At 52.1% G+C, this 23,154-nt stretch overlaps 7 protein-coding genes across 7 annotated transcripts; 2 read left to right on the forward strand and 5 right to left on the reverse strand.

The window, feature by feature from the left end:
- Positions 1 to 1,937: 1,937 nt before the first annotated feature.
- Positions 1,938 to 4,144, reverse strand: PG994_010644 (succinate dehydrogenase flavoprotein subunit; the record flags this gene model as incomplete). The annotated part of the gene is made up of 6 exons (XM_066862053.1): positions 1,938 to 2,157; positions 2,211 to 2,233; positions 2,287 to 3,433; positions 3,489 to 3,817; positions 3,887 to 3,971; positions 4,026 to 4,144. 6 exons carry the CDS (start codon positions 4,142 to 4,144, stop codon positions 1,938 to 1,940), a joined length of 1,923 nt encoding a protein of 640 aa, XP_066711163.1.
- An 827-nt stretch (positions 4,145 to 4,971) lies between these two features.
- On the reverse strand, positions 4,972 to 8,134 carry PG994_010645 (uncharacterized protein; the record flags this gene model as incomplete). Its single annotated transcript, XM_066862054.1, has 7 exons — positions 4,972 to 5,619; positions 5,675 to 6,697; positions 6,833 to 7,116; positions 7,167 to 7,227; positions 7,278 to 7,586; positions 7,655 to 7,884; positions 7,981 to 8,134. The coding sequence occupies 7 exons, from the start codon at positions 8,132 to 8,134 to the stop codon at positions 4,972 to 4,974; spliced, it is 2,709 nt and encodes a 902-aa protein (XP_066711164.1).
- A 1,643-nt stretch (positions 8,135 to 9,777) lies between these two features.
- PG994_010646 (uncharacterized protein) lies at positions 9,778 to 10,954 on the reverse strand (the record flags this gene model as incomplete). The annotated part of the gene is made up of 2 exons (XM_066862055.1): positions 9,778 to 10,472; positions 10,540 to 10,954. The coding sequence occupies 2 exons, from the start codon at positions 10,952 to 10,954 to the stop codon at positions 9,778 to 9,780; spliced, it is 1,110 nt and encodes a 369-aa protein (XP_066711165.1).
- Positions 10,955 to 11,758: 804 nt separating this feature from the next.
- PG994_010647 (uncharacterized protein) lies at positions 11,759 to 12,273 on the reverse strand (the record flags this gene model as incomplete). The annotated part of the gene is made up of 3 exons (XM_066862056.1): positions 11,759 to 11,899; positions 11,964 to 12,115; positions 12,180 to 12,273. 3 exons carry the CDS (start codon positions 12,271 to 12,273, stop codon positions 11,759 to 11,761), a joined length of 387 nt encoding a protein of 128 aa, XP_066711166.1.
- A 4,403-nt stretch (positions 12,274 to 16,676) lies between these two features.
- On the forward strand, positions 16,677 to 18,686 carry PG994_010648 (uncharacterized protein; the record flags this gene model as incomplete). Its single annotated transcript, XM_066862057.1, has 1 exon — positions 16,677 to 18,686. The coding sequence occupies one exon, from the start codon at positions 16,677 to 16,679 to the stop codon at positions 18,684 to 18,686; it is 2,010 nt and encodes a 669-aa protein (XP_066711167.1).
- A 34-nt stretch (positions 18,687 to 18,720) lies between these two features.
- PG994_010649 (uncharacterized protein) lies at positions 18,721 to 19,575 on the forward strand (the record flags this gene model as incomplete). The annotated part of the gene is made up of 1 exon (XM_066862058.1): positions 18,721 to 19,575. One exon carries the CDS (start codon positions 18,721 to 18,723, stop codon positions 19,573 to 19,575), a length of 855 nt encoding a protein of 284 aa, XP_066711168.1.
- Positions 19,576 to 22,191: 2,616 nt separating this feature from the next.
- On the reverse strand, positions 22,192 to 23,154 carry PG994_010650 (uncharacterized protein; the record flags this gene model as incomplete). The annotated part of the gene is made up of 1 exon (XM_066862059.1): positions 22,192 to 23,154. One exon carries the CDS (start codon positions 23,152 to 23,154, stop codon positions 22,192 to 22,194), a length of 963 nt encoding a protein of 320 aa, XP_066711169.1.

A 23,154-nucleotide genomic window follows, 5' to 3' on the forward strand; every position in this document is an offset into this window, starting at 1 on the left:
AAGTAAGAAGGTACTTATCGGCAGGTAATAAAAGAAATCGCGTCTTGTGTCTCATACCGACAGACCAGTTGCAGTGAGGGCGTGTTGAGGGTAGGGGAAAAGCATGGCATGGGTCGTCCCCGCCCACTCGCTCTCACCTAGAAGACCCCTGTCCGTCACCAGTCGCGTCTCCAGTCCGCCGCATGGAAAAGATACAATTAAGCTGTCTCACGCCTTACCCAAGACGGCATGGTCTATTGGAAATGGCTCTGCACAAATAAACCCCCTCCCCCAAACAGCCGCGTTCATTGGTCAGGCTGGCTCCGGATTAGGAAGTATACCAAACATACTTTTCCAATGTTGCCATGGAAAGCCGCGCGATCCCAACCACCACCCGGTCCTGCATAGGTAGACCGTAGCCGCATCTGTGGGCTAAAGGAGAAACACGAGAGCAAAAAAGAATGCCAACCACTCTCGATATGTACTTCATTTGCCTTACCCGATCGAGACAGACAGACAGACATGCTGCTGAGTAAAGAGCCTTTGGCCGAGCTTGATGGATAAGACGCGTTCAACGGCTAGATCTATTTTGACCACCACTGACCCGGCATTAAGGTTATCATGTTGCAACGATCTAGTGCACAAGCGAGAGGGTGCTGTCGGTGTTATTCGCTGCTCTTCCATTGGCTGGCTGTTGATGTCATAAGAGCCTCCTCCATGTAGTGCCATAGCTGGTGTTGATACTACATAACTAGTGCAATGCATACACTACCAACTGTCATCCTCAACGCGACCCCCCTCAAAGCGCACTTAAATTAATAACAACTAGTAAGTGCATAAGATTGAATTCTCACCATCTTGGTCAGTGGTGCTTATGGCGTTTTTTTCATTGGTCGATCGGGCGACAGTAAATAATACAGATCCAAGACAGCCTCATCATACTCCCTTGCCGCCTCGTCTGGGAAAAAACGAAATCCATCGGTCAAATAGTTCGTTCATTTAGGGTTGTTTTGTCGCGTTTCTGATTCTGATTCTGATTTTCCTTCTTCTTTTGTGCCCTCATCCGTCCCGCCGTTGGGGATGTCTCTTGGCCACTCATGACGGAATCGACTCCCCACCGAATCACGATACATTCGATGCACATGGGTGGTTGGATAACCCTGCCCTGGCTCGACGCGTGACCAGTTTGCGCGCCAGAGATCGATGCCCCGTGCTGTGCTGGGGGTGAAGTTGCTCGTGCTGTCCCACAACGAGGTGGGCGACACAGCTGTCGATTTGCCGTTAGCCGCAGTGGCAGGTCAAATAAGAGAGATACGGGAACCGGACTCTATGGTACATATGGAGTATACTCAGGCATATCAGGAGCGGGCGCGATGCCGCGCGGGCTGGCCTCGCGCGCGTGGGAGGGACTGGTTGGTCATCTTGCTTCGAGGATTCCAAACCCACCTTACCGAGTACTGGTGATCAATCATATCCACGCTAATCACGGATCATGAGCTGGTAGCACACGCTGGTGCCACGAGATGGAAAGAATACTAGCTAAGAGAAAGTATAGCTATGTAGTATGTAGGTAGAAGCAATTTATAATTAGATGTGCCAAAGCTCAGACACCATCGTGCCCAGATCGCTCTACTCAGATCGATTTTATATCACAGGCCTCTGGGAGACGGACAGCACAAAGTCAGAACGTGAGATATTCTTTCGAACCAAAAAGCGCAGATGCATTCTTCCTTATGTACAAACATGCGCCATGAAAAGCAAGCCTAGGATACGATACAATGATCAACGGCTGAAACTAGATAAGTTCGCCAAAGCTTTCCTCGACACTTCTATCCCTTCCTCCTTCATGCCACCACCAGGATATAATAATCTTTGTCTCTCCATACCACATCTCTGGCATTACCGTACTCATTTCATTACAAGTCTACACTCAACACCAGTCTTTCCACTCGACCACTTTAGTAGGTACGCTTGAACGGCGGTACGGCCTTGCACTCGTTCTCATCCAGCGTGGTGCCGATCACACGTCGGTAGCCAAGATCGACCTTGTCGTGGGGGTTTTTCTGCCATGTCAGAGTGTGCTTCATCCAGTTCTCGTCATCACGCTCGGGGAAGTCCTCGCGGGCGTGAGCACCCCGAGACTCCTTGCGGTTGGCGGCAGCGACCGTCGTTTGGGAACTGCAATGGCATTAGTGTTGGCTTCATGGATACAGAGGCAGATGTGTACTTACGCGCAAGTGAGCAAGTTTCTCAGCTCAAGGGTTTCAACCAGATCTGAGTTCCAGATCATGCTGCGGTCCTTGATACCAATCTGGGGAACATGTTGTCGACCTCGCGGATCTTCTTGACACCTTCATCCAAACTCTCCTGAGTTCGAAAAACGCTGACATCGGTCTGCATGGTCTTCTGCATGGCGAGGCGGATCTCGGCAGTGCTCTTGGGTCCGTCCGAGGTGCGAATATCATCCAGGACCTTAATAGACTCGGCACCAGCATCAGCGCTGAGGGGCTTCTGGCTAGCACCCGGCGTGAAGTTGTCACGAATGGTGTGTGAAACTGCACGGCCAAAAACGACAAGATCGAGGAGAGAGTTGGCACCCAATCGGTTAGCACCGTGGACGGAGACGCAAGCAGCCTCACCGCAAGCGAACAGACCAGGGACAACCTTGTCGTTGCCGCTCTCGTCAACTGTAAGAACCTCACCGGTGTATCGCGTTGGGATACCACCCATGTTGTAATGGACAGTGGGTAGTACGGGAATGGGCTGCTTTGTGACATCGACACCGGCGAAAATAGCGGCTGTCTCAGAGATACCAGGCAGACGCTCAGCAAGCACTTCGGCGGGAAGATGGCTCAGCTGGAGGTAAACGTGGTCCTTCTCGGGACCAACGCCACGTCCATCACGAATCTCCAGAGTCATAGAACGCGAGACGACGTCGCGAGAAGCCAGGTCCTTGGCAGTAGGAGCATAACGCTCCATGAATCGTTCACCCTCCGAGTTCAGCAGGTAACCACCCTCACCACGAGAGCCTTCGGTAATCAGACATCCAGCTCCGTAGATACCAGTCGGGTGGAACTGAACAAACTCGAGATCCTGGTTGGGGAGACCAGCACGAGCAACCATAGCCATTCCGTCACCAGTGCACGTATGCGCCGATGTGCAGCTGAAGTAAGCACGGCCGTATCCACCGGTAGCCAGGACGGTGTTCTGAGCCAAGAATCGGTGCAGAGTACCGTCTTCCTGGTTGTAAGCCAGCACACCACGGCATTCACCATCCTCCATGATCAGATCGATGGCGAAGAACTCGATGAAGTAGTTGGTGTTGTGTCGAAGGGACTGTCCGTAGAGGGTATGGAGAAGGGCGTGGCCCGTACGGTCAGCAGCAGCACAGCACCGGTAGGCTTGGCCACCCTTGCCGAACTTCTGCGACTGACCACCGAAAGCACGCTGGTAACTGATGCAATTGTCAGCCTTGTCTACATATCGTTCATGCGAGGGTGGAAACTGACATCTTGCCATCCTCGGTTCGCGAAAAAGGACAGCCGTAGTTCTCGAGCTCAATGATGGAGGCGGGAGCCTCTCGGGTCATGTAGTGAATAGCGTCCTGGTCGCCGAGCCAATCCGAGCCCTTGACGGTATCATACATGTGCCATCTCCAGTCGTCTTCGTGCATGTTGCCTAACGCAGCATTGATACCACCCTGAGCGGCAACCGTGTGACTTCTGGTGGGGAAGAGCTTTGATATACAGGCAGTGTTGAAGCCGGCCTCAGCAAGACCAAAGGCCGCTCGCAGACCAGATCCGCCAGCACCAACAACAAGAGCATCGTAATGGTGATCCTATAATAGGCCCATGTCAACGACAAAGCCCCTCCATCTCGCCAGTCCAGGCTTTCGTGGTTAACTTACGATAACGGGATATTTGCTGCTAACATGAGCCGAGGCTTCCTTTGCTCGCAGAGGTTGATTCGCAAAGATTTGAGCTAGTGACACACTGGATTAGTTGTCTTGTCTCGTCACAGGCTGTCGGGGTGGTGGGTGTACGTACAAACGGGTCGTGTCGACGAAAAGGTCCTGGCCTGCGACTTTGCGGTTCGTGAGAACTACAATGCCAAGCAACGAGTTAGCAGCGGGTTCCTTCCTTCCACGGCAAAGGCATGATTGCATGGCAATTGAGAAGTGAGGGCAGATGTTGTCAAAGAAAACCGTTACAATGCGGCACAAAAAGAGTGGAAACATACGGCAGACCCGGGGGTCAATCTCCTCATCGCCATTCTAGAAGCCATGCTGAACAACAAGATTTGCAATCAATCGAGGTGTGTATGAGACAAACGAGAGCGAAGAAGAGTTGAAGCAGAGGGGAGATGTCAAAAAGAGGTTGCACCCAAGAAGGATTAGACGGAATTGAGGCTCTTGTCCTGCAAGTTCCGATATCCGAGATGGGCAAGATCGGATCGAATCAATTGTCTGGTTCAAAGGGAGGGAGGGAAAAAGTGATGATGCCTCCAACTTTTGGCTTCGCCGTGTTGAAAGCTCTCGCTCTCGCTCTCTCGGGTTGGCTTTGGAGAAACTGGGGACTGGCCAATGGGAAGCGGCCTATATGCCTTGACTGCTCTTCCTCGGCTAACCGTAACACAGCGGTCGGCCCACAATATGCCGACCTCATTACTGCACACCACATTCATTCCGACCTTCCCCCACTACATACGTCTTCGCTCATGCACGTGTCTTGACTGCCTTGAACGCCTCGACTTGCGGCTTGGGAGACCGGATTTACAGCCCACTCTTTGGTCAGAGGAAGCTTATATAGGCAGATCTCACTTTGAAGTAACACATGCTTGGATTTGCTATAACACATCAACGTATGCGTTGTAATGTTATTTACCTAGGTTAGGTACAAGTAGGCACTCTGCCCAGCACCTCCAAACCCCTACACCTTATACCACATATCCGACCAAGTATGCCTGCAAAACATGCAACATATTCCTGCCTCATTAATCCGAAAGCACCTGCCTGAGCATCTGCAGGAAATTCTCCTTCAAATGATGCACCTCGCTGACCTCAGGCTTGACGGGCTCGCCCGCATTACGTCGAAGCCGGTCTTGCTTCTTGGACCTACGCCGTCTCTCGGCCTCGATAGGGTCGAGCTCATCTTGCAGCTCCTCTTCGGCCTCGTCCTCCGAGTCTTCATCATATCCCATAACTTCCAAGTCCATGTTGTTCAGCCCGAAGTCGCTGGCTTGCATGCTCGCCACACCCGGCAACGCGTCCACACTCACTTGCCCCTCTGCTGCCATTTTCTGCCGTGTCTTGTCATGATGCCACTTCTTGCGAGCTTCTTGCCATGCGATTAGATTGTTGATCTCTGCGAGGGCCTTCTCCTTATCCACCTTGCCAGTCGTAACACCGCCCTCGAATAAGGCATTGACATCCAACGAGCCAGCCGCAGGCCCCTTCCGCAAGAACTCCAGGATGCCTTCTATCCATCCCATAAGCTGAGTAAAAAGGCCGTTGTCATGCGTGTGGACTTCGTGCACAAACTTGTAGAAGTTGTGCTCGTGCCGTTGGCAAAGGTCAATGAATGCCTGAACTGTCTGGTTCGGATCCGCTGAAGCATCCTCTTCTCGGCATTTCTCAACAACCTATACCTTGAATGAGCATAATGAGTAAAAAAGGAATTGGGTCGTGTGTGCTTACCTGTATCATGTCATCCATGAACACAGAGAAATCCGTGATGCTGTTGTACACGTTGGCAGACTTGTAGACGCGGACAAGGGGCTCGTAGAATATCGTAAACAGATCTCGTAGTAGTTGCAAGGTGACCGGCTCTTCGATCATATGAAGCATCATGGCCTTGTCGCGCTGACGCGTGTAAAGCTTGAGCAGTTGCTTCAGGTACGAGAACAGCTGTGCTCCTTGCTTGAGCTCCTCGTCGACGTTCTCAACGGCGTTATTGAACGCGACGTAGGCGTTGTAGACTCTTCCAATCTGTTCAGGAGTGAGCGGGGGCTCTATCATCTCCGACCGCAACACGGCCACAATAAGATCGACGTCATCCGCAATAGCCTCCTCCCGGATTGAAAGCTTCACCGGTTCCTCTGCTTCCGTAAACGCTTTCAGCTTCTTCACGAATACGTCGTCTCCTATCTTAGCCGCGACAGCGTCAATATTCTTCTGAAATTGACGAATGCCATCATTCAGCGCCGCCGAAAAGATCCGCTGCATAAGTGACCGACTTCCAAACGGTTGTGCAAGGAAAAGATCGAGAACACTGGCCATGACAGCGGCGGGATTTGCGATCCTGATGGCGTTCTTCATTAGAGTGTAAGGAATTAAAGAGTGAATCCTCTTCATTTGCGCAAACAGTTCAGGCGAATTATCCTCCGCGAGGAATAGATGATAGACCGTGGCTGCGACCTCGATTCGAAGCCACTCGGCGAACTTCTGGTACTGTATACTCAGATCTTGAATGGTTTCCTTGTCCTTGATTTCTTGGAAAAGCATCGTTAGACCGTTCCGTTCGACGATGTCTTGGCGGAATTGTTCCATATAGACATCCAGTTCGGCAGCTCGCTTCCTGGCGATCTCGTAGAACTGTTTTTGCTCCTCCACCCGCCTCTCATCAACGGCTTTGCGACGCATGATATCAAAAACATCATCATCAGATGGAGTCATGGAGTCACGAGTCAAGAACTCTTGCATTGCCTTCGTCTGGGCTATCTGGGGATCGTGTAGCAAGGACCGCAAGAATGCCCTCAGGGAGATTCTCTGGTTTTCACGCCACAACATCGCATTCTGTAACCATCAGTCATCTGCTGTACGCATGGCAGACAGTTCAATCAGAATGGCACTTACCGCAGTCTTCGGGCTTGGTACCGGACTCGATGCTCCGTCCGTGCTAGGGCGTGGAGAAGATCGTGAAGACCTCCCTATTGACGTTGTGGAAAGATTACGGCGATGATCGCGCACGGTGAGATTCCTCATCGACTCCTTCACGCCACCGGATTCGCCGTCATGTTGCATCGTCGATACAGACGATAGTGAGGACGCATCAGAGTCGGCACCACCATCTGTCATGCGCCCCAGGATTGTCGATGCTGCTGTATCCGACTTATTCTTCTTGGGCACCGGGGTAGCACCTTTCCAGGTAACTCGATTCGCAGCTGTTTGTGCAACCGGGTAAAATCACCGTACCGCCTCCCAATAAAATGCTCGAGCTCCGACTTCCTTTTCACGCGGAGTAAGAATTCCTGCTAGCAGTCAGCAGCGTGTCATTATGATGACCGGGTTTTGAACGTACGGCATGCTTGTGCGACCTGATCTTCCTCTTGACCGAAGTGATGCGTACACCTGCGACATTCACATCCCAGCCGTTGACGTAATTGCCTTCGGGCAACGAATTCAACATGCCGGTATCAATGGCGTCACGGTCCACGATCTCCATCTCGGCGAATCTTATTCGCTCCTCAAAGCCCGAGGCTGTACGCACACCAGACACCATCATCAGCTCGACAACCTTTCTGCATTTTACAGCAAGTTTGCGACGTTTCGTCTCTTCCAGTCGGTCTTCGGAGGACGAGATGTTCTTACTCGCAAAAGATTCGAGAAACTAGCACACGGGGCGCAGAGTTAGATCCGTGGCGCCTTGTTATTATATATGAGCAACCTTTGACCTACCTTCTGCAACTTGTCCTGCCAGAATTCCTTTTCCTTCGCCTTGTCCAGAAAAGGGAACTCGCGAACATGATGTACGAAGATGTATCGCAAGATTGGAAGCTCGGAATCGAGTGGCGAAACCTCTCCAAGAGGCGAGCTGAAAGGTGCACCAAAACGGCGCAGGGCCGTGGGCGAGTTGAGTTCGTTGATTTCCCAGGCAACTTGCTCTGAAATGAGTTCTCGCTTGAGATCTATAGGTCGCGGTGTCAGTTTCGTCAGCCCAGATTTGATGCGATTCGGGAGCGTCAGCCTCAAGAGCCGGCCTCGTTATTTTTCTTTCAACATACAATGTTCTTGCTTCCCCGTCAGCGTCTGGCCAGGTGGCGGTATTGACCGAGTACTCTGTGCCCGCGTCGTATTCTCAACAGGAGGTCGTACCGGCGTGGTTTCCGATTGCGCAGGCGGGTCGCCCGCCGTCGATGTGCCGTTCGCGGAAGACATGGTCAAAGGCGCGCAAAGAATGCAGAAGGTGTGGGAAAATCAATAATTATGGCTGGCTGAAGTAGATGCGAGTATGTAGCCCCGGCACAAAAAGTACATAGGCAGCTGCAGTCTGGACGGGTGATGGTGTCGTATCGGTAAGGGGTGGCTTTGCTTTGCATGCGGTTGGTGACGTCCTAACAAAGTACAACTTTTAATCTCTCCCCCAAGATCAGAACTAGCCGTAGATGGCGGGGTTTTGGGGGTCTTCAATCTTGCTGATCGATCTACTCGACCTTTCACACTCACAGTGCACCAATGACCACTTCCAGGTAGACAAATAGGACTGATTCGCGAGGCAGGGACGAGTTTACGGAAGGAGAAACGAGATATGCCAGCGAATATGGGAACTCGAGGGGAAGCTACCTAACCCGTCGCTACAAGGCGATGAGGGAGTTTGCTTATATTGACGAACTCAAATGTATCCCACGGGCGCGCAGAAGCAGGGTTCCCCCCCTCCCATTCAAGGGTTGTTGAGCCACCATGTCACAGCGTGGAATAGAAATGACTGTCTTTAGCGCCCAATCATCCTGGGCACTCAGTGCCGTAGTCCCGGATTCGGCAGAGTGGCTTGTTCAACTTGTTCTACTTGATCCGGGCATCATGGGCTATCGCGGCACAAGCCACCGAAAAAGTTGACGCTGATGAGCATCAGTCACCTTTTCTTCCTCTTGGCTGCTTGGCGGCTGTTGGAGCCCGTCACTTGGTGCTACCCATGACGACGCGTGTCTGCCGTGAATAGCTCGGAGCCGTGACCAGGGATGACGTCGCCCGTTTCAAAACATGGCCCAAATCTACATAGGTATGTGGGCCAGCTGAGCTGAGTCGGAACGCCTTACTCCAAGCTTGAGGGCAACAACCTCTGTTGTGTACGACAAAAGTACCTGCTGGAAGACTAACCAGGCCTCTTTGCAACAAGAATCGACAGGCGGTGCCGCGGACGCCGTCTGTCTGTTCTATACATGTATGTACCATGCTATTTAAGTTATGCAGGTATATACAGTAGACTGGATATGTCCGTTATTTACCTACCTTGCCAGGTAGATGCACGCATTCTAATGAGCTCCATGCTCCGGTATTCTTGTTATGCATGTACATTATGTACTCCGTACTCAAATGGAATGCCCGCATTCGGAGCCGGAAGTTGGGCAATGGAATCTGAACGCCCTGAAAACGTGGAGAAACGAACAGGGGATGATTACCTACCTAGTCCGCCTCGATCAATGACATGAAAAAGGTAATTTATATGCGCCCACTGGAAAGAAACAATGGGTTGCCTGTAATGTCCGCCTAATGTATCGTCGAGTTTGAACCATTTTAGCTGAAAATGACACGACAGCCTCAGTGGCTGAGTACGAATCCGTGCACTCGTCTCCTGCCCCTGGCCTGTGTTGAGCAACATTGCTTTCGCATCTTGGCCAGATCGCAAAAACTCTCTCAGATGATCTTCGGTGATATATATTATAACTACATAGTATAGGGGACGCCAATTTACATGAAAGAAAAGTCTCTTAAGTGAACAGTAGGGTATCATGCCATTGTCGTAAGTGAAAATCAGAGGGGAATCACGTAGCCGCCAACCAAGCACACCAATCAAGACAGTGCTATAACTCATCGAAAGCCCGTAGTACCGCTTCGTCTGCCGGTGAACCCTCGTGTCTCGTTCGATTCAGTGCTGCCCTCACTTCCTCCTCCAAATGTTCGGATGCCCTGGTCGTATTCGCAATGCCTCCAGGCACGGACATGTCTTCGCTCTGCTTGTTTCCTGATACGAAGTCGGCCATGGCGTCGGGGATGGAGTCCGAGACGATCTCAGACAGAGCAGGCACATCCACGGAAGGGCCATACTGGGCTGCCAACAATACCCCTACGACCAAGAATAGCACGATAGATGTGATGATCCAGACGACCCGAAGACGCTTCCGTGTCCTCTCTTGCCAGTCTTTGTCAGCCTTTTCCCAATTCTCGACCCGTGCATGAACACGATCCATACGTTCGCTCAAGCTCTGCACCTTCTGCCGGCCTAACAGGATGCGGCCCTTCAGGGCCTCTATGCGCTCTTCCTGTTCGTCGAATTGGCCGAAGGAGTCAAGCTGGGTTTCGACCTCTGTCACCAAGTCCTGCGCATCCTTCTTGAAGACCTCGTTCGTCTCCTGAGACATGCACGCCAGCTCTTTCATGGCGACAAGGGTGCTTTGCAGCGTGCTCAGCTTCTCCAAGACGGCATAATATGTGTCGTCGAGGCGGCGCATCGTGTCGGTTGAGAATGCATTGAGATCGGTAAGAGATTTCGTAAGACCTCTATTCCGATGCCGTTAGCAACATCACCAACATGGGGGATATTTCGCGTCATCATAGTAACATACGCGCTGTGCGCGAGGCAGCACGCTCCCTTTCCGCCTGAAGCTGCTTCTCTCTCACCGCAGCCGCGGCCGTAGCCAATGTTCCAATGTCCTCAGTCCCCTGCAGTAGCATGCTGGCTCGGCGGCTCTGCTCGGCACTGCTCAACATGTATGGCGTGACGCCTTCGGAGCGTGGGAGGTCGAGTGACGCCCGTGCTGGCATTTGTAATGTCGGAGCGGCGGACTGCGGCACCCGATCGTTGCGGTCACGCTGGTGACGTCGCTGGTGGAGGTGCGGCAAATGGTGATGCTGGTGCCCAGCGCGTTGCTTAATTGGCGCGGAAGCATCTGTGATTGAGCGGCTCATCCGATGTTGAGGTCGTCGTGGAGAGGTCGACCTGGTAGTCGAAAGTCCGAGGGCGGCGCCATTGTTCGACATGATTCGTGTGGGCCAGCCCTGGAAGGCGCATTCCCCCCTAGGCCCTAGGGGAAATCTAATGCCGAACGACCAACGACTTTGATTGATGTCAGTGGTTGTTGTGTTCTCGTCTCCGGTTTTCCTTCTAGACAATGAAGTTCGCAACGATAGCTGAAACGGGAGTCGTCGTGGTGGCACATGGCAAATAGGGTCGCTCGAGGTAAGGATGTACTTAAGGCAAGGTTGGGCAATGTTTTAGGAGGTACAAGGGTCTGATCCCAGGCCACCGGGCGTCACATGTCATAACGTCAGTAAATTTCCAAATGTTCTCTACATTGGAACCCCTAAGGATTACACAATTGCATTGAATCGCGATTACACCATGTAACGTGTAAAAGTTGTATTTCTGAAGTAGTGCAGAAAGGTTGATGGCAATCAACGTAGCAATAAGGTCAACCTTACTCCGAACCTCATTGACATCATTTCTCGTAGACATCAATGGTATATAGGTGTTCTAACCTCTCGCAAAACCTCGCCAGCCCTTCTTCTTCTCTCGCATTTTCCGTGGTCGAGGCCACGAGGGTATCATTAACATCCCGACCAACCGTGAGGTAACAAACAGATACCTGAAGTGCAAGATTGCGTATCGCCGGTTACGTCAGCCATGGATGAGCTGAGTACAGGAGCTTTGCACCGAAGGGAACAAAGGAGATACTGGACTCCCAAGGACTCCCCCAGTGGTCCTTCAGTAAAGGGGAGTGATAGGCCTTTCCCGGCCGGCTCCCGTCGTCTTGATTCGAACAGTCTATCATGAACTTAGGTGCTTCAAGAGTTCAGCAGCTTGTTCCTCTTCTCCTTCCTCTTCATTCGCTCGACTCGCTTCTTGTGCATCTTCTCCGCCATCTTTGCGAATCTCTCGCGCTCCTCCTTGGCAGCTCTTTTGTCTTTAATAGCTTGTACGCGGCGCTGAATGATTTAAGTATACGTTAGCATAACAGCGAGGCTCGTTGGCTGCATGAGGCGGGCGAACCTGTCTCTCTTCTTCCTTCTCTTCCTTCATCTCCTTCTCTTTGGCTTTCATCGCGGCGATAGCCACGCGAGCTGACTGTCGCTTCTCAAAAGAAGTAGTGGTAAGACCTGAGCCGGGCCGGAATGCCTTACGTGGTGCGTGCCATTGCTTCCCTTTAAGAGTTGTATTAGCGAAATAACGTAGCCGGAAAAAAGAATGGCTTGGTGCAATGCATACCGTTTTTGCGCATTCCTAAGGCCTGTTCTTGTTGGTGTTGCTGTGATTGCGCCTGAGCTGCTGGCGCCGCGGCTGCGGCGTTGTCACTCGACATGGCTGGGAGCCGAGTATTCCTCTACAAATAATTGCTAAGCTGGTATGAATGCCAGGGTCTTCGGTATCGCGCACACAATTGTGTTGTCGTTGCTGTTGCTAGTGTACCGGTCCGCAAACCAGCGCAGATTGATAAATCTGAAAATTCCTATCCCAGCCGCATGGAGGACTTAGAAATTTAGTGGAGACGGAGTAACAGGGAAGATTTTCCGATTAAGGGTCCATGATGCTAGGTAGGTACCGTAGGAGAAACGGCTGTCTCGAATTAACGCTCAGCCTAACTATAGATTACTTAATACACTGGAATAAACACCTGCTACAGCCTTGGACATATACTTATTAGTATGGAATCAACTCTGGAATAGCTATTGGAATTCTGAAGCGTTGAAAAGTTGGTGTTATTCCGTACGTAAACGGTAGCAGAATCCTGAACTGCAGTTTAACAGTCTACATATTTGAACCAGCCTAGCCTGCTACGGTACCTAATAACGTTTATGTGCTAGGTAGCAGCTTATGTGCTAGCACCTTATGTATGTGCCAGCAGCTTATGGTTAATTTCCAAGGAGATTATTAAGATGCATTTCAAGATTACCTCGAGCAAAGCGCATCCGCGTGCTTCTGTATACCCATAGTACTGTTAGTAGTGTAAGTTCTAAGAATGTATTTTTATATCCTCTAGATTCTAGGTAACGGGCTAAAGTTGGGATACCTTGCGACGGGATAGCTGACGGCCCTCCGTTACACTACGTTGGAGAATCCGGAAGAGCTGGGTAAGAATGGAGAGGAAGACATTGTATGTTACATGAGAAAGCTCGCCCGACGCGGCAATTGGTAGTTCAAGCCAAGCCTTCCAATGGTTTGGTTGTGATTTCCGTTGAAACAAGAACCGAGAAAACTTTTGCGAGAGGCTGAGGCCGATTCGAAATGCGGTTCCAATGCTGATCAGCACAAAACTGTATCCAAGACAAGAATTTGCTTCTGGCGCCGATGCCCGTTCATGCAAATAAAAGACGAAAAGAAACGGTCTGTTATTGGTACGAATGGATCAGGTCTGAAGGGAAGACGGCGCGATTAGGAAGTGGCAGCAAGTTGTAGCCCCGCGATGATATGATCCTCGCAACACCCACCGGGTTTATCTCTCGTAGGAGGGGAAGGCCCTGTTGAGCCTTTCGTCATGACAGGAACATTTGCCTGTTGGGAATAGCGTCCCCTCTTGGTTGTGGGCTGTGGCCTTGCTCCTGCTTGGACCGCCGAGTAGCCCCGACTGGCCCCTGGCAGAGCGTCCAAGAAGAAGCAGGGGAGAGCCCCACCGTCTCTCTGTTACTGGACCAGACTTGAGTACGAATTTCCTATTCCAATCCGAGAAAGACTTGAGATTCCGGCCCCTGTAAGAAACGAGGCTTAGCCGTGAATCCATAATACGAACGCATGCCGCGGCAGGTGGTACTTGGTTCCTGAAGCGGTCCAATTTGTCTTCACACGTAGCCAAATCCGGTCACTCTCAGGTCACGTTGCGCAAACAGGCGAGATTAGATATTCCTCTGCCGGGATATTCTTGGATCAGCCAGCTGACAATATCGGACGGTACGTATGTAGATGGGCTGGTCCTTGAGTTTGTTCATAGTGTAGATATCGTACCCAGATTGTGTAGATATCGTCCCCAGATTGTGTAGATATCGTACCCAGATTGTGAATATCATCCTGTAACCTAGGTACATATGTAGGTACGGTGGTCACATCGGCTACAGTGAGCCGCGGGCGCAGTATCTTGCTGTGAAATATGTCAACATTGGCGGAATTGGCTGGTCTTTGCTGCTGCTCGAGTCTTTGCGCCAAGGAAGGATTGGCGGAAAACCTGCTCTTTGGTCTTATCTGCTGTAACCACGCACAGGTGGTTTGCGACCGCCGAGAGGCAGAGATGATTGTCTGTTTAATTGCGCGCCATACAACTCTCCACTGCTAGATCTGCTCTTTATCCGGCTTGATCATATCTGAGCGTCTTCCGATGTTGAGTTCTAATTGGCCGAGTGAGTGCGTATTTGATAGCTGGATACAGCTAGCCTCAACTGTGTAGTATTGTTTATTACGCAGGCCTATAATCCACTATATGTGTAGGTTAATAATAAAGAAAGCATCAACTGATGTAAATAACATCTAATCGAGTATAGTATGGGATAAGTTATGGCCGTAGGATGATGGGCTCCGACGGGAAAGATGCCGGCCGAGATGTGAAGACATGGAGTCCAAATAGGTTGTAGATAGGTAGCGACTGCCACAAAATCTGCAGGTACCTATTCTGGGCCAAGATTGGAACACAGTATGTTGATCTGTTTTCTTATCTTCCTAGGTATCGCCAGAAACAGCCAATGCTAGGAAACCATAGGATTGTGCCTTCGACCTTGCACGGTAGAATAAGCAAACTATCAATTACCACTAACAACTGTGCAAGCAGAACGGATTGTTATCAATGGAAACATTCACGCTGTAAGGTCGAAATGTACATATGTACTTACATGTAGGTACATATGCTCAGTGAGTGTGGAGAGGCTACAAGCCAAGAAGCAAGGAGCCTGGGTCTGTATGCATAATTTCCAGGACAGGTTTTATTTCCCCAGAGCGCTAGGACTCTGTTCCAGCACTTTGTACGCGCAAAGGGCGTTGACGGGGCCCAATGGGGAATCAACCTGGTAATACTATTCCCCATGCTAATTTATGTAGTATGTGAACTGCGAGCAGATGAGGATTATGCGCACCTTTCGCCATTCCATACAAGCACAGGCTCTGGCAGGACCAAAGGAGACATTGCAGGTACCTAATGCAGGCAGCATGCGAGTTGTTTTAGTAGGTGGGTGGTCCAGAGCAGCGCCCATCAGCACTGAATCAAGTTAGTTTAAGCCATCAGCAGCGCCTCTCATCAGCGTGTTTGCTCGGCGGCGAATAAACTTACCGAATGGCCATGTATGCGTCAGCAGACGGCCTGGCCGCCGCTTCGGCGCACAAGAGAATGATTCGCTCGCCGGCTAGGCCGTGAGAGAAGGAAGGAGCTGGCATGTAATAAGAAAAAAAGTACTGCATCAGCAATCTGTGTGTACGGCGCGAAACTCGCGGACGCAGGTAACACTGGCCCGTCCTTGTCGCACCAAGGTTGAAGCGATAGCAATCGTCGGTGAGAGGGACTGCAGTTGGGCTGGGGTCCAGGTAGTTGTTGCTTAGGCCAGTCCCCTGATAATTTGGACATTTTGGACCGAGAGTAGCCAGCAGATCTCTTTAAGCGAGGGATTTACTAACGCGAAGAGTTGGGGCACACCAGGATGTTGAGGCAGTACCGTCTGCTGCAGATTGTGTGTTTATGAAAGCCTCTGGAGGTCGGGCTAGTCGAGCAAGTTCAGCACAAGATGGGGGACTAAATTGCATTGCATCTGTAGGTTACTGCATTGGTCCTTTCTGAATTTCATGCCCATCCTCCCCCTCCCCCCCCCCCCCCCTGCCAATACCCTACGACAAGTACATCGAGCAGGCGTCGTGCAGGTGGAGTTTTCTTCCACTGGACTCCAGTCAGGCCCGACCCACTTTCGCTCCGGGTGCTGGGTGCCTTGTTCCTCGTCGAGCCAGTCCACCACCCACTTACTTGGAGGACTCCTCACTCTCTACTTCCAACTTGTCGCTTCAACCTTTCTCAAGCATCCTCACGAAGGCCTCACAGTTTACCTGGCTCAATTCCAGTCGCAAGTCTATTCCGATAGATTTGCCCTGGTCTTGGCCGTCCGCTCCTTTCTTCCCTTCCCATCGAGAATTACCATTTCTCAAGTTTGAATTCTGTTTAAAAAATCATTTACATCCGTTTTGTTGTTTCCTTACCTATTTCAGAGAGCAAGCGACACGGAATTTGGTCGCCTGTTAGGAAACAATAACACCACCACCACCACACACACACAACGCACCGAGATACTCCGCCCATTTTCGGGTTTCTTCGCTCACGCTCAACTTGACTGTTCACTTCTCCGGTTTCTTCGCGAGGTAAGACCTTTTAAACTACATCACACGGTCTTGTGATTCATCCGCTAGGCACCCGAAATCCTTCGCGCCGATGTTCACGATTGCTTTGTCATAACCACGACACGCTTTGGATCCCTCGCTGGCCACTTACTTTTGGTCATCGCCTCTTTGCGATTCCTCTCCGGGCCTTTGCACACTCTAATAACACTGCCAAACAGAGACGCCATCGAACAAGCGGGTTAGACGAAACGGACCTTGGAACGCCTATTTCCTACGCCAATTGCATGCGTCGGGGTGCCCCGAATCGATCTCTATGCTCTCACCCCCGATAGAACGGCGCTCTTGAAGTCTCGTGCCGCCGAGCGGCTTGGAGGAAATATGACAACCGCGTACGCCACAAACGACACCATGGACTCGACTGTTGTGGGGGCCGTTGGAGCCTTGCGTGGCCTAGATCTCGACAGCAGTGAAGCGCGGCATCTGGCGCTTCCCAGTCCCCTCTTCCTGGATGGACGGAGAGCCAGTGACTCGACTCTGGCAAGCCCGCAGCCGTCGCCTCGAACGGCCTTGCCGCCACCTAATCCACCCTTCGTCTTCCCCTCGCGGGGGCTACCTTCATCCGCGCCTTCATCATTTTCCAGAGCAAGTGGTCAGCGCCCCAGATCTGCCATCGATTTGCACCAGAAGATATTCGACTTGTCAGGTGCGCCTGCAGATACCGGCAGCTGGGGTCGAAGTGCTGCACGCCGCTCTCCTGCACTTCCCGACTTCAGTTTTAACCCCGGTTGTTCTCTCAGTCCGAACAGCGCTGTGACCAACAGATCCCCTCGATCACCATCTTTCGATTTTAGCTTCCACTCCAGTTCCAGTCTATCAGCTTCGGATAACGCCCCGAGCCCGCCGCTATCGCCCTGCCAACCTACCCCAAATCGCGGCGGCCACAAACGCGGTGGAAGCGAATTCGTGGGAGGCCATATAAGGAACGGCAATTCCATTACCGTTACGAATATAAGCCCCACCAAGTCAGAAAGTGGGCTTGCAACACCAACCCTTGCTCCTGTAGACTCGTCAACAGCCCAACGCCGCGGCCGTCATGCTCATCGTCGGTCGGCAGCAATCTCCAGCCATGACTTGAGCATGATCCTGAAGCCAGCCGGTCCCAACACATCTGCGGACAGTAGTGCGCCTAACACCCCCGCCCATGCCGAGGATAATTCAAGAGCGACAGCCGATTCGGCAGCAACAGAAGAAACAAAACCTGCCAGTGCAGAACCGACTGACTCGACCGAAATCGATGGGGATGGTTCTGATATGCAACTCGACTCAGAGCCTGATCTTTCTACCGAAAAATCGGCACCGCGCGCGCGAGTTGGCTTTTCTGACAATGTGGAGTTTATACCGCGTCCGCTATCACTCGTGTCTACAGATACGACCAGCACAGTGACAGCCCGGCCAGGTCACTCGGTGTCCAACAGTATATCTTCCATCATTTCTATGTCTAATTCAACAACGCAGGAGCGTGCTCCAGTTTCTCTACGCACATCACCGCAATGCGGAGCTGCTTCCGACTCGAAAGTCGACTCACGTCCCAGTACTGCAGGTGCTGTTTTGGAACGAACACCCAGTCTTCATGCATTGGCTGTTGCGGAGTCTTCAACTTCCCCTCGCCGACGCAACTCTATTCCCCTCTTGAATAACCTCCCGGCTGCTGGTTCTGACATACCTGCCGAGCCAAGCCCGATAAAAACGCCCAAGCGGTGGTCCTTCTTTGGCCTGGAATCCCTAGGGCTGACGGGGTCACCAACCAAGCCACGTCCTCACAGCTCAAGCTCAGCAGAAACTGCCCCTAAGCATTCCAGCACAACTGCTTCATCCACCGAAAATATCACAGGAGAAGGCGCTAATGACTTCATCCCCACGCAACCTGACGTCAAAAAGCTGGCTGGCAAGAAACACAAGAAGAAGGTCAAGGCATGGGCTGGTTCAATCTTGACCCGGAAGACGAAACCACGTCTTAAGTCCAAGTCAGGTCGAAGGCATTCAATGACTCCCCCGCCTCCGCCGAAGCTGGATTTAAGTGATGACGAGGATGAAGACATGGCCGACGTGATGAACCAACCTGCAACTGCACCCACCGTCATGGTAACTGGGCCAGCTGCCGATCCGGCATTCGCCGATTCCAGTTTCAAAGCTGAAGACGATCCATTGTTTCCTATGATCGACTTGGACGCTGCGTTGGGACCCTTCAATACCCCTTCGTCACTTGATCCGGCCTGGGAAGCAGCACAGCGCGCTGGAGCCCCACCAAAGCGACAGCTGCATAGTGCCGCTGGTTTGAGGGGCTTCTCTGGTCCTGGCATGCACTACCACAGACGTACGGAGAGTGCTCCTGAAATGCCCCCTTTTCGAAGGCGCTAGATTTGGCATTCACCGGTTTGGCAGCTCCTCGACCATGGCCGATGTATTTGAAGAAGAGGAGGAAGACGACAGCGGTTCTGATGAATCGACTCCTGATGCCAGTGGGGCTTCCATTGCAGATGCTGATGTCAATTCCGCTAGTGACGATGCTTCAACTCCCACCCAAGAAGTTGAAGCTAGTCTGAAATCGTCAAACGACAGTGCTTCCGTAGCCCCGTCTGTTGAGCGCAAAGAGAGTGGATCCAGTCTTGAGATGCTGCCAATTCCATCTAGGCTGAGGTCTGACACTTCGTCCAACTCGTTGCATGACGATATCATAGCCGAAGAGGCACCTGTCTACAATGCCGCTGACCAGGAGCGTATCTATGAAACCATATTCGGATCGAGCGACTCGGCGGCCCCTTCACCCCGGCGTATCCTCACTAGCAAAGACTCGGGATCGTCGGATGTCAATTCCATGAGGCTACCAGCTCCATTGTTGACACCTCTCAGTCCGTTCTCCATGAGCCACGGTTCATCGATGGCATCACCCCGCTCACCCATGTCTTTCGATGCGCACCGTGTCTCCACAGCGCCCTCGTCAGTCATAGATGACTCGCAGCGTCTTTCTACCGCACCCTCGTTGGGCGAGAACAACGACTTCCAGTCCCTCCTCATGGGGGAGCCTGGACCAGAAGTTGTGCGGATTTCTATCGATGTCCCATCTTTGACAAGCAGCAACTCTACGATGACTCGTGAAAGCAACTTCCCGGGCGTGCGGCCTAGGAGCACCCTTTTCACGATCAGCGCCCAGCCTCGTTCACTTCGTCTGCATTTGGTCGTCGAAGATCAAGTCTTGCAAGCCTTAGCCGGCTCATCAACAGTGCTCACGGAGAACGGAGCAAACTAAGTATGGAGGTTCCTGCAGATACTGAGCCGGAGAAGAAGTCCAGCAAAACTAAGCGGCTTAGTAAGATGATGCAGTTTTGGAAGCCAAAAGAGTCGACCAGAGCTTAGAAGGTCCTTCGCACTTACCTTTTGGTCAAGCGACTTGGAAAGCGACGTTCGACAAGAAGCCGCCGCCCAACGCCCAAGTAACCAGAACCTGTATTTTAGCATGGCTGCTTCAGCTTACGAATTTGATGGGATATGCGCAATCACACGATCTCGATGCATAAGACTGCGGCCTCGCTCTGGACAGTAGCCGAGGCCATCAGAACTGAGCCAAATACGATCCAAGCTGGTTGGCACCGATTTCGGGGCAGCTCTCCTGTGACCTTCGTTGATGGTCACAGTGGTAGTAGCATTTCGTTTCCACGCGTTTTGGCATTTACGACAGCATGAGCACACTACACCATATAAACACATACGGCATGAATTGGCGGTCTCCGGGTTAGGGGGACGGCATGCCACCTCTTTCGCTCTCCACCCAAGGCGGGTGTCGATGATGCACCTCGCCTTTGCAGGGTCAGTCCTAGTTATACTTGCGAATGGAATGGTATGGGAAAGGAAGGAGGGGCCGAGTAACACTCGCATCCAATCTTCGGTAAGAAACCGAAAAACTTAGTTAAAAGTCCAGGGCGATCGCGTCACGTCTCATCCGAGCGTTCAGTCGGTTGGGCGTTGGCAATGCCAGCCACGTCCAATCCGACACGGGATCCCTCCTGCATGTAGACATATAGTAATGAACATACGATACACATACTCCGAAGCCTCTTTAGCCTTCTGTCCCCTCTCGTTACTGAAGCCAGCACGAAGTAGAAAGAAGTCGCAGCCAGCCACTTCACCCTACTCTCAAGTCGATCTGCCCTCGTAAAGCTCTTCTGTTCTTACTCGGCAGAGAAGTACGTGTACAAGTGTGGAAAAGGGTGATCTTTTGAACTCGCTTGTTAAGGATCAACAGGTAACAATGCTCGGATTTTTCGACCACTGTGTACATAGTGGACTGAAAATGTTTACGTATTGGCTAAATACTGTGTCACTCATTACAATCATTTCATTGGATATATATCTATACTGATAGATACATACGCACATACTACAGCTGTAGAATTTGCTCAAATACCTGCTTCAGCCAGCTGGTGTATACATTATGCTATGTGCGAGTGAGTATACATGTCGTGCTAAGACGATAGTCCCCCGCCCCCATCTCAACACCAACCCACCAATGCTGGAAAGAAAAAGGAGGGCAGCCGCCTCGTCCTCCGCCTCCGCCTCTAGTCGAGTATAGAGACTCGGAGGTTTGGTGGGTGTGCCCGACACGGTTGGGGCTGGCAGGGATCCAAATAGAGTGTTGTAGTTGCTGGGCGGGAAGGCGACGCACGGTTTCGATGCCAGTTACAGGCACTCGATCACTGGTCGCTCGGCAAGATCGAGGATAAGGTCATGTGTGTGTGGGTATGTGTAGGTATATTTGAAAAAAGAGGAAGTACATTGATACTAGTCGGCTGGTTACCTTGGTGGCAGAGTCTGTGTGTCCCCTTGACAACAAAGCTCGCCATTATTTACGGCGCGCCGGATCTGCCATGGCGATCATCTTTCCTTGACCGCCCTCCTGGAGAGAAGAAAGTTTGTTTTTTGGCCCTCCTTCCAGAAATCGTGGCTGTCTGCAAGTGTAAGCGACCGGTCTCATCCCGCATGTGTAAGTGGCTGCTGGTGGTTACCTACATACCTCCTAAGCTAGGTAAGTAAGTAGATAGCTCACGCCCATCCGCTCACATACACATCTACACACACACTCACACACACCGCCACCAGTTGCTAGGCCGTCTTCTCTCGCCCACCGCCTTGAGTAAAAATTAAATAGTAGTAGCACCGGTGTTGCCCACCAGTTCAGCTGGAACAAGCCACGGAGAACCGGATGCAAGGGCCGGTGGCGCCGAGGTTCTTGGCGGCAGTGATGGCCGCCCGCTTCAGTATTCGCCAAAGTGGGGGGTGCATTGCGGACGGGCTTTCGGCGGTGGGATGGCGGCTGTCTATCTAGAACGCGGATATCTTGTGGGACATGGCAGATCCCCCATGGCTGACAATATGGTTAGTTGCCCGGGGCAGTCCATTACTCCTTGATCCATGTTATAGCAGCCCCTAGGTCAGCAGCTCATTCGTTTTGTCAAGTTGCCCCAGACCAGGATAGGGAGTGTTAGTCTTGAAGGCATCCGTCGATGCCCGTAGTCGGCCTGTTTTCCTCCAGTAGTGACTCAGTATCTCACGTGACAGAGACTCAAAAGCCGCAATGTGATCTGCGGTGTGAGGGCACAAGTTCAATAGATTATCATACAGTGTCCTGGTATCTATCTGCACCCGAAAGGGGTCTGCTGGGAGGTGAAAATGCAGATGCAACAGGGTATCGAACAGCTTGTGACAAAAAAACGCCTCCTCCGTAAACCCTTGGTCCAAGCCAAATGCAAATTACGCTTACAAAACACGATGACCTTCCTTAATGCATGTATCATGAGTTCGTTGGGGACTTGAAATGCCGCGCATCCATGCTCTTTCGGGAGGGAACAGTAGCTTCCGCTTGCCACTCCTAGTCCTCCCATATGGTCTCCAAGTCGATGTCGCCGCGCCTCTCGGCACCACACACACTCCATCGCTTCCGCTTGTCTCTCGCGCCCAGGCCAAGGGTCCTGCCGCGTGAAGGAACGTCGAGGCTGGAACGGCCACGACCATCTAAGGCCGAATCATCGCCGTCCGAGCCTACGCTGCCTGACCTCGGCTTGGTGTTCTTCTCGTCCTCCAAGGCCGCCTCCTCGGCGTCAGGCGAATCTGGAATGGTCTCCAAGCTAGAGATACTCGGACTCCGTGATCTAAGGGAGGTGGGCGTAGATGGGACAGAGGATGAGTAGGTCGGGAAGTTGTAGCCAGTGTTCAAATCAGGTCGAAAAGATGGCGACGTCGCGACGGACGATGGCGTGGATGGCAGGGAGACGTATGAGCTTGTGATGGATGAACTTGGGCCCGGCAGAATAGGGTGGTGCAATGGCGACGGCGTACGCTTGTGGCCATTGGCAGGCGGGGGGTCCCGAGAGTCGAGAACCGAAGTCCGGATGGGCGAGGTGGGCGGAAACATTTCGTCGGCAGGCTTCCTGCGCGGAGGGCGAACCCGGTTGGGCGAGCTTGACGGGCTGTCCGGGCGAAGCATGGGCAGCGACAGGACGCGGCCGTGACCGTCCAAACCAGGCATAGATCTAGTACGCGACATGGATGGAGGTGCTAAGCTTGTGGATTTGGATCTCTGATGGGTGCCGGAAAGCGGCGAGGTGGTTCGGGGTCGGTAGGGCAGGGCCATAGTAACGGGTGTGGCCCATGATGGCGAGCTAGGCGACGGAGGCTCGTTTGAACGTCGGAGCGCCAGTGGTTTTCGATTGTTGGGGTTCGAGTCGAATTCGTAGGTCTTGGTCGAGATGGCGGCGGGATGATGTAGTCGCAGCGAAGGCAGAGGCGAGGGGCGAAACTCCTCCAAACTCTCCGTCTCCGGTACAGGCTCCAT

This window comes from Apiospora phragmitis, assembly GCF_038363925.1.
Source record: "Apiospora phragmitis strain CBS 135458 chromosome Unknown utg000010l:1.0-9815664.0:1.0-9183399.0, whole genome shotgun sequence".
Classification (NCBI taxonomy): Eukaryota; Fungi; Ascomycota; class Sordariomycetes; order Amphisphaeriales; family Apiosporaceae; genus Apiospora; species Apiospora phragmitis.